General features: G+C 32.2%; 2 protein-coding genes and 1 pseudogene across 2 annotated transcripts in view; all 3 read right to left on the bottom strand.

Moving 5' to 3' along the window:
* Positions 1-1,252, bottom strand: part of LOC9319397 (cysteine-rich repeat secretory protein 18) — a 2,200-nt gene extending 948 nt beyond the window's left edge. The window contains exon 1 of the mRNA XM_002883284.2: positions 423-1,252. Within this exon, the coding sequence (XP_002883330.1) occupies positions 423-779 (357 nt within the window). The 5' untranslated portion in view covers positions 780-1,252. The remainder of the gene's footprint in view (positions 1-422) is intronic.
* A 970-nt stretch (positions 1,253-2,222) lies between these two features.
* On the bottom strand, positions 2,223-10,224 carry LOC9319396 (cysteine-rich repeat secretory protein 18). The gene is made up of 2 exons (XM_021033839.1): positions 8,974-10,224; positions 2,223-2,748 (listed from the first exon to the last, which is right to left on the bottom strand). Exons 1-2 carry the CDS (start codon positions 9,535-9,537, stop codon positions 2,269-2,271), a joined length of 1,044 nt encoding a protein of 347 aa, XP_020889498.1. The 5' UTR covers positions 9,538-10,224; the 3' UTR covers positions 2,223-2,268.
* LOC9319395 lies at positions 5,934-7,884 on the bottom strand (annotated as a pseudogene).
* Positions 10,225-10,370: the final 146 nt, after the last annotated feature.

The raw sequence follows: 10,370 nt of genomic DNA, 5'->3' as shown, positions 1-10,370 counted from the left end.
TTTGTAATATTATTATAGGTTTTTGAGAATATATTTAAGAAATTTAGAATTATTTTTTTTTTGATAGCAATAAATTTAGAATGTTAGGAGTTAGAAAAAAGAAAGTTATTGTAGAAGAAATAATAATAAGGGACACATATGTAATATAAACAAAGTAAAGTGATGTAAAGACAGAAAATGAGCTGTCTAACTTTGTCCAAAAAAATCAATTTGTCCAAAAACAAAAAAAAAGACCTGTCTAACTAATATGTTTCGAGAACTTGGCTGGTGACTATTACCTAAGTGCACGACCATTTTAGTTAAATGTGGCCTTATAATTGTTTAAATATAATGTGGCCTAAAGCCAATGCTTCATCTGCTTTACCATAGGGCCGGGCCTGCATGTCACGCATATCTATATAAGTAATACTCAAGTATGTTACCTCATAACCGGCGGTGACAACGCAGGATTGGCACTTGGGCCCGCGAGAGTCGATACGGCACTGGTAGGTGATGGCGACCATATCAGGTTCTTTACCGTAGGCTGACATGCTGAAACCGGCACGGTAACCATACGAATTTTTATCTTCATTCGAAAAGCTTTGGATGATATCATCGAGGGATTTCTCGTAGTCGCTTCCCGGCTTGTATTTCCCTAGACTGACTAAGCATTTGTGCTGGAGATACGAATTGGTAAGGTTTAGTGAAGAAACGCTGCGTACGAGCATGAGTTGCGTGGTCACCACGACCACGATAGCGTATAGAACGAAGCCTTTTGATACAGATGATGAAGAATACATTGTTTTGGATTTATTTTCTATTTTTGTTTCCAAGAGGGGTGTTTTTATATAGATTTTTAGCGTTGAGACTGATGTTATGTAGGAGACTCGGGAGGAACTTTGTGGCAACAAGAAGGCCGACGAAAAAGTAAAAGCTCCTAGGTGTGACTGAGTTCAAACAATTACAATCACACGATTGTACAATGACGACCTGAAATGAAGGAATTGTTGATTTCTATAATTACAAGATTCTTGGTTTTTTTCTAACATGGTCGATTCCAATTTTCAGATTTCATCTAATAGTATATTTAGCATGTTTGTGTGTTTCTATATACTATATTACTAAAGAAAATTGCTTTAATTTAAAATGCTTACAAGCTAGATCCTGCGATAGAACTAAAAGTCTAAATCGGCTTAACGAGGAAAACTCTACAAACAGAAGAAGAGAGGCCACAATGGTTGATCATAGTTGCATATTATATAAAAATGGCCAATCCCATAGAAAATTTAAATTTTATAAGAATTTCAAAATTTATGTGATTTACATCGTATAGTTGGCTATAGTTTTCCCATTTAAATATTCGCTTACTCGGATCGGATTTTCGAGATCCTATAAACAGTTGAATTTGTTCATTTATAGGGAATGTTGGATGCTCGTAGTTAACAGTAGAGCATCAACTAGTTGACTCTTTCATTAAGGGAATAATCGAATCAGACTCCTAATTATGACATTTGGTACAGCTTTGCTTCTCCCACCGCTCCTTACAAAGGTAGCATAGTTAGGATGGTCTCTGGAAGGAAAAAAATGAGTTTGTTCTCTGATATAGTGTTTTAGTCAATTAAATTCCTAATGCACTAATGATCCCATCATTAAAGTACTTAGGGTCGAACCACATAGAGCAATTAATTAATTCATCAAGAATACAGAAGTTTACTTAAATTTAAGCTTAACAAGAGTTTGATTTTGGTTTTCTAATACAAACTTAACTAAACCAAGCAATTAAAATCAAATAATACAAATTAAAGCAAAAGAAAACAATATGCAAAAGACTAACACAATTCAAAATCAAACAAAGTGGTTTGATAATAAAAGACGAAATCCCGGGTTAAGGTATTCGATAAAGATGATCAAGACATGATTTATGGAGCTTAATACAACTCCTAACAAGTGTGATCCTTAGGTAATAGATCACCAAACAAGACTAATTCATTTCCATGATATTAATCCCTTTACTTAACATCAACAATTTCTAAAGGCAATCAAATGATCAATAAGCATCAATAACAAGTCTATCTAACCATTAATCACCCTAGTCAACAATTTCTAAAGATAAAGAATGAAAATTCAAAAATTAATTATATAGAATCGTTTACTTAACTGATAGAAATTTACTTCAACTACATCATATATATTTTACTAAATAATAGAAAAACAATTCACCTTAAATAACGGGAAATTTGAAGTTAAAAGAAAAGAAAAATATTCTAAAAGCAACATAGTCAAATTGCTTTAGAACTTGGTATAGTAAGGACCCTTGGGGTTGATAAAAGGGTAAAGCTCATACCTAAAGTTACAGCTTCTACTCAAAACTCGTACTCCTTGTTTGCTTTTCCAGCAATTTTGAAAATGCACTGTATAATATGTCATACACTCATTACAACCCTGAACAGATAAGTCACCAGAGCACTGCACCATTCCGTACAGATTATTCTTCCCGAGTCTCCTCTCCCCCGCCGCATACAGTACTGCTTTTTTTATACCTTTTATGTTTCTATCTATTTTCGTGACGGCCATCTCTGTCAGATTGTCGAGGAGACGCAACCTTTCTTCAAAAGAAATCGAATCGCCGATCAGGTTTTTCGTGCTGGGCATACAGAAGTTGTCGTCGTAATTGATCTGCCCAAAAGTATCTAACGAAGAAAAGTCCACAAGACATTGGTCGTACCATATTATTGCCCCTTTATCTCTCGGACATCTCTTACGAAGAAGCTGTCATAGACATTTTTCAGATCAACGCCACAATCCATATCAACATTGCATGGACTACTTTACATAGTATAAGATATATAGTCTCTGCACGCATGTTTATACATTATGTAAAAGCTAGCTTATTAGTAAGGGTGAGTAGGAAAAATAGTCCGTTTTGAAGACTTAATATGGAAAGTAGCCACTTTACTATTTAAAATTAGGAAAATCATCACCTTTCTTTTTTTTTTTTGTCGTCTAGATTTATTATTAATTGCAAATTATGAGAAATCATCACCTTTCATTGTTCTTTTTAATAAATCTTTCGGTATAATAGAAGAAAAATCTTGTCGGCTTTAAAATTTAATTTTTCTTTCTTTTTACACTCTCCCTCAAATCTAATAATTAAAATACACATCATTGTAAATTTATTTTCTAAAAACTTTGAGGTACATAAAAATCTTTTTTTCTCTATAATTTGGTATACATTTTGTTTGATGATTTCAAATATATTACACACACATTTTTATCTGTAAAATTAATTAAGTGTACAAATGTATAGAGATTTACACATTTTTATCTGTACAGCTTATAAATGTACATATTTACTAGGATCGGACCCGCGGTCCACCGCGGGAGAATATTGGTTTACATATGTTATGTTTAATATTGTGTGTGTTTTTTAGTAGAACGAATCGTGTAGTATACTTATAAATATTCATAATAACGAATTGTAGAGAAAATATAAAATTGTTTATAAATATATCCATCGTAATAATTATGATTTACAAAATAGAATTTTGTGTTTTAAAATTCTAAAATTAGACGATTCATGGGAATTAGAGCAGTCAAAATAGGTCAAAAACCGCGGGTCCAGCCCACATCATCTCACTATGGGGCAGATTTGGGAAAATATATTAAACCCGCAAATAAGCGAGCCACATGGATTAATTCGCAGTGGGTCATAGGTTTAATCGGTTTTCATCCGCGGGTTGGCGGATCAGCCCGCATATTAGTATTTATTGATAAAATTATAATTTATTCAACATGTGGTAATTTAAACAAACTTTTAATAGTATTTTGATTTATTTATTTATTTTAGTAGTATTTTAAATTTTGGTTACTTTAAAATTATTTAAACAAAATCCATGGACAATCCCGCAAATCCGCATACATTCGCGGGACGGGTTTGTATTTCTTATATGCTCCCCACGGGTCGTGCGGACCGACCAACTACAAGTCAAAATATTTTTTGTCTATCGCAAAATAGACTTAACGGGACGAATCAACTCGCTTTGACAGTTCTAATGAGAATATTATTTAGTCATACAACAAAATGAAGTTTAGACATAGTAATAATAGAATATGTATCTTATTTGTTAGATGAGAGATTGAAAGATGAAGTATAATGATTAAAAATTAATTATTATTTTTCATGATTCACAAAATTTAATAAATACTTATCATCTTGTTGAATAATTCTAAAATCATATTCAAGAAATCTTTATAAATTGAAAATTAAACTTCTTTGGTAAGCTATAGGTATGAAAATATCATAATTTCGATTTAATCTAATTAAATTAAAATTAGTTACATGGATTTCATATTTATTTAATTTACACAACCAAAATAAAAATATCTATTTAATTTACACTACAAAAAGAAAAATATTAATTTAATTTATAAAACAGATGGGTTATTTATGATAAATTTTCTAGAAATCTTTAGAAGCAAGTAAAATATCTTTCAATTAATGATAATTGGCTAAAATGAGCGAAATTAATGACAAAAACGTTGATTGTTATGAAATTAGTCCCAAAAATATATGAACAAATTTAGTATACGTAATTAATGTATAATATTGTTTGGAATATGTTTTTATTATTAGTTACCATAAGTACAATCAGATTCTATTTGATTTACATAAATATTTGATTTTATTTCGATTTTTCATTATTAATTCGAATTTATATTCCAAAAAAATTTCAAAGATCCGATTTCAGAATTTCGGGTCAATTTTCTGATTTTAACCCGACCCATTTTCATTTGTATTTCTCTTTTAATAGTATAGAGATATCAAATATAGAAATATACACATTTTTATCTGTACAGCTTATTTAATGTACATTAAATGAGTGTAAGAATAAAATTGTGTATATTTACTAGATGTTAACACACGGTACACCGCGGGACTAAATATTATTTGATGTTTTTTGAATTATTAATTTAAATATTTTATTTGACATATATGAATTTTTTTATTAATTTAAATGTATATATTTACCGCGGGCCTATATTTTTCTTAAACAAATATTTTTTTTAGGATGATCTATAAATATATGCTATTGTTTTGTTTAATTTAAATGTATAATACACCACAAACGATATTTTATAACTAAAATTTTGAAATTTTAAGTTGTATTTGTTTTGTTAATATTGTTTATTTTGTTTAGTGTTTCAGATTGTATAATTGTATTTTGATTGTTAATTCTAGGATTTCACCCGTAGTATATCATCCTGTATTAATATCGATCCAATGCCGTCAATTCTAAGATTTCACCCATAGTATAAAGTTTAAATATTTATAATGTGTAAACTTCTTATAAAAGAATCAAGATGCGTTTAAACAAATATTAAATTTTAAGTTGTATTTGTTTTGTTAATATTTTTTGTTTTGTTTAGTGTTTAAGATTGTACAATTATATTCTTATTGTTAATTTTAGGATTTCACCCATAGTATACTGTCTCGTATTATTATCGAACCAAACCCGTCAATTCTAGGATTTCACCCGTAGTATAAAGTTTAAAAATCTTATAAATTATGTGTGCTAATGCAGGAATAACAGTAAGTTTAGACAAAAAAAAACTGAATTTATTTTTCAGAAAGCTTCACTCCTCACACTTTTATTACACTCAACTCTACATAATGTTTCTCTCGATAATGACTTAGGGAACTTCAAGACCAGCTCACTACCATGTTTTACTTGATGAGATTGGTTTATATCCCGATGACTTGCAGAATCTCGTCCATTCTCTCTCTAATATCACTTACAAAAACCAACTTAGCTTTACCATCACTTATAAGATCTAATTGTCTCGAATCATCGTCGTTCCAGCAACCAACGTAGCACAAATGCAACTTCGATTGGTAACACTCACTAATCAACATTAGCTTAATCAAATTAGAAAATTTGTTAATGTTCAAAATATGAAAAAAAAAACTATCATAGCTCATCAATACTTTATTTAAGAGACTTAATTACAAACTATCATAAAAACGTTGTAAATACGTTTCAATGCCCGTGCCTTTGATTTCTCAACAAACTCATCATACACTTTCTCATGAACAAATGTCCGAGACCCCGCGCAGCAACATTGTCCCTACAAAAACATTACTCAACACTATCTCCAGAACCAGCTAAGAAAATGAGTCAGCTTAGCTCAAGGTATATATTCTACTATTGACAATACATGGTTGAAGAAGAGGGCAAAGTGTGCAATACGGCCTTATCAATATCAGCATCTTCGAATACGATGAATGGTGATTTCCCTCCAAGTTCCAGAGTTACCGGCTTAAGATTGCTGTTGGCAGCCAATCCAAGTATAACTTTGACTGTATCAGTCGATCCTGTAAAAGCAAGCTGAATCAAAAAAGAACAATGTAAGATAATATAGTTTCTTAAAGAAGTTAAAACCAAGTAAACAAATATCTCTACCTTGTCTACATCCATGTGACTCGCGAGGGCATCCCTTCTGTTGCACCGAATCCAGAAACTATATTCAGAACTCCAGGAGGAAGACCAGCCTATCATAAATTTCACAAGAAACATTGTTACTCATAAAAGTTTTCTTTTCCTAGAGAAGAAAATAAGATAATTTATCGCATGTATCTTACTTCAAGTAAAAGCTTGCCAGCATAGAAAGCCGTGAGAGGTGTTTGCTCAGCGGTTTTAAGGACAGTGGTGTTACCACAAGCAAGAGTAGGACCAACTTTCCAAGCAAACATCAAAAGCGGAAAATTCCCAGGAATGATCTGTCCAGCTACACCTATGGGTTCATGCAATGTTTGAACATGATAGTTTCCATCAACTGGAACTGTTAGTCCATGAATCTTATCCGCCCATCCTACACATCAAAGCAAAACCAAGAATATTCATTCACAGAAATTAACACAAAAGCAAGAAAATTTCACCAGAATTCTCAAGATTTAAGTTCGTTTTATGATACCAGCATAGTAACGGAACAATCTTGCAAACATTGGAATCTCTACGGTCTTGGATTGTTGGTAAGGCTTGCCATTGTCCCAAGTCTCTAGAGACGCGAGTTCTTCGCTGTGTTTCTCAACCAAATCTACAAACCTCAACATTACTCTTGACCTTTCCTGAAACCCAAATCATAACCAAATCATCTGCACAAGACATCAAATATTTAGTATAGTTAAGAATAATAAAACATGAAAGTTCATATAAACATAAACAAAAACGTAATCATTACCATTTATATTGTTTCAAAAAAAGAGAGATAATTATGTTGTCATGAGGAAAAAGGATTGATAGCTAGAAAAGCTTCAAAATATCTGGCATCTGTACAAAACCAAAACACGGAAATTTCAGAGTTCATTTTTTGTATGTATATATAATCAAAGATCACATAAAACGTTCTCAGAGTTTCCTTACTTTCTTTCTCTCTCGGTGTGAAAATGTCTGAAGATGTTGTTCAACAGCCCTGGGACAAAGATTCTTAACACTTGGGATATAAAGAACAAAATCAATAATAAGTTTGAGTTAAGAAACGTCACATACTTGACAGCTTTGGTAATGACATCAAAAGGGTCGGAGCCAACAGCCACAAAAACCAAATGACTCCCCTCGAATTGGTCAACAGTTGGATCACCTTGACCATACAAACCATAAATCTCAGAGATAATCTAACAAAAATTTTAAACTAATTAGTGGATTATATATATTTACAGCTTTCAAGACAAATCCCTAGCTCATTAGCCTCGTTCCCTTGAAGAACAGCTCTAAAATCTCCTTCAAGTATAGGCAAGAATACAACGTACGAAGAAGATTGATCTCCTCCTCATAAATCAGATCCTTGGTTTGCCTCTACGATTAGAAACTGAGTCTCGCAAGGAATCACTTTCCCATTAGTACCCATTCTGAGTTATCCACCATAATTTAACCTGGAAGACACACATAAACCTTAAGTCTCTGCCAAGAAAAAAAAAACATTTAAAACCTAAGCGTCCAGTAATTATTCAACAAATTATGTGAAATTTAACAACAGGATTTGTCTGACAGGGAAAACAACATAACTCTAGTTTGCTTAGGGAGAAGACACGGTGGCTTCCGGTTGATCCGACGTTACGCCGATGACGCGCCGTCGATAACGCGTTTCCTGAAGCTGGAGTAACTAAAACATTCTCCAGAACGCCGTGAAGAACACGGTGACCTATCACCAGCACATACGTGCGGATCTGATATTGTATAACTGAAAAAATGAAATTTTAAAGTTGTTTTGGGATCTGATATAACCGTAGAAGACGTAGATGATAACTCTATTTATAGTGGTTTAAGATGTAGATTTCCATATGTGTTAATTAGTGACGGAAATCTTGCACAAGAAGTATAATATCTCTGTAACAATAGCATATATAGAATAAAATCCCGGATTTATTATAGATGCAAGGAATATGCCATTGATTAAGAATTTGATAGTAATAATTAGTTGAGTCAGAAGATATTAATTGAGATCAAATATATATATTTTTAGATTATATGAATTATAGATAAGGAAATACCAATAATCTCGGATATATATATAGAGTAAATGAGTAATTAGTTTAGATTGTGCAAATATTCGTAACAATTAGATATTATAAGGATTGTTGCCGATTAATGTGGCAAATAATTTAGGGAATATCATTAAACCGAATTGTTAGAGTAGTTATAGTCAAAATATTCGTTTGTTTTTATTACAACATTCTTAAAATTGCTTATCCAAGATCCGAATAGAGTTAAACCCGGGTAAAACCCGGATCCAAATGAATTAATGCAAAAAACCCCTGTAAAAATGTATATGTAGATGTGCATATGTACACTAAATTTGATGTACAAATCACATTAAATCATTTGATTGAGGACTTGAAAATTATCAAAATAGTGTATGATAGTAAAAACTAGGTATTTTGCTAATTTTGAATAGTAAATCGACTACTTTACTATTAGTAATACTCAAATATGTCACCTCAGAACCGGCGGTGACAACGCAGGAGTGGCACTTGGGCCCGCGAGAATCGATACGACACTGGTAGGTGATGGCGACTATATCAGGCTCTTTACCATAGGCCTCCATGCTGAAACCGGTATGAAAACCTTCCGAATCTTTTGAAAAGCTTTGTATGATATCATTGAGGGCTTTCTCGTGCTGGCTTCCCGGCTTGTATTTCCCTTGATTGACTAAGCATTTGTGCTGGAGATACGAATTGGTAAGGTTTAGTGAAGAAACGCTGTGTACGAGAAGGAGTTGTGCGGCCACCACGACCAAGATAGGGACTAGAATGAAGCGTTTTGATTCAGAGGATAAAGAATACATTGTTTTGGATTTATTTTGGTTTTTTTTTTTTTTTTCAAGAGGGAATTTTTTATATAGCTTTTTAGCGTTGAAACTGTGATTTTTGTGTAGGAGACTCGGGAGGAACTTTGTGGCAACAAAAGGGCCAACGAAAAAGTAAAAGCTCCAAGGTGTGACTGAGTTCAAACAATTACAATCACACGATTGTACGATGACGACCTGAAATGAAGGAATCATTGATTTTTTTTTTTTTTTTTGTCAACAATTTTATTAGATTAGCTTATATAAGCCAATTCTGGGGGAAATCGTTGCTTTCTATAATTACAAGATTCTTTCTTCTTTTTTGTCTAACATGATCAATCCCAATTTTCAGATTTCATCAAATTATATATGTATATATATGCTATTTAATCAAGTTTGTGTGTTTCTATATAACATATTTATTAAAGAAAATTGCTTTAATTTATAATGTTTAAAAGCTAGTTCCTGAGATAGAACTAAAAGTCTCAAACAGCTTAACGAGGAAAACTCTACAACAAGATAAGAGAGACCATAATTGTGAAACATAGTTGCATATTATACAAAAATGATCAAACCCACCGAAAATTTAACTTTTATAACAATTTAAAGTTATGTGTTATACGTCGTATAGCTGATTATCTTTTTCTCATTTAAATATCCTGTTACTTGCACTGGATTTTCGAGATCCTCTAAACAGTTGAATTTGTTCATTTATGGAATGTTGGATGCTCGGAGTTCATAATAGAGCTTAGGGTAGGTGACTCTTTCATCGAGGGAATAATACTTATGACATTTGGTATAGCTATGCTTCTCCGGCTGCCTCTTACAAAGGAAGATGACGATACATTGAAGTAGTGCATAGTTAGGATGCTCTATGGAAGGAAAAAATGAGTTTGTCCTCCCGAATACTTTCTGATCCAAAAGTTGAAAAAAATTGTTTTTTTTTTCAAAAAAATTGGTTTTTGAGGATGTCAAACAAAAAGAATTGTTTTTGGGAGAGCGATCAAGACCTCATTTTATTATTTGTTAAAAAAAATGTTGAAAGGAGT

The sequence above is a fragment of the Arabidopsis lyrata genome, assembly GCF_000004255.2.
Source record: "Arabidopsis lyrata subsp. lyrata unplaced genomic scaffold ARALYscaffold_3, whole genome shotgun sequence".
Taxonomy (NCBI): Eukaryota; Viridiplantae; Streptophyta; class Magnoliopsida; order Brassicales; family Brassicaceae; genus Arabidopsis; species Arabidopsis lyrata.
This window is presented reverse-complemented; position numbering and strand designations above follow the sequence as displayed.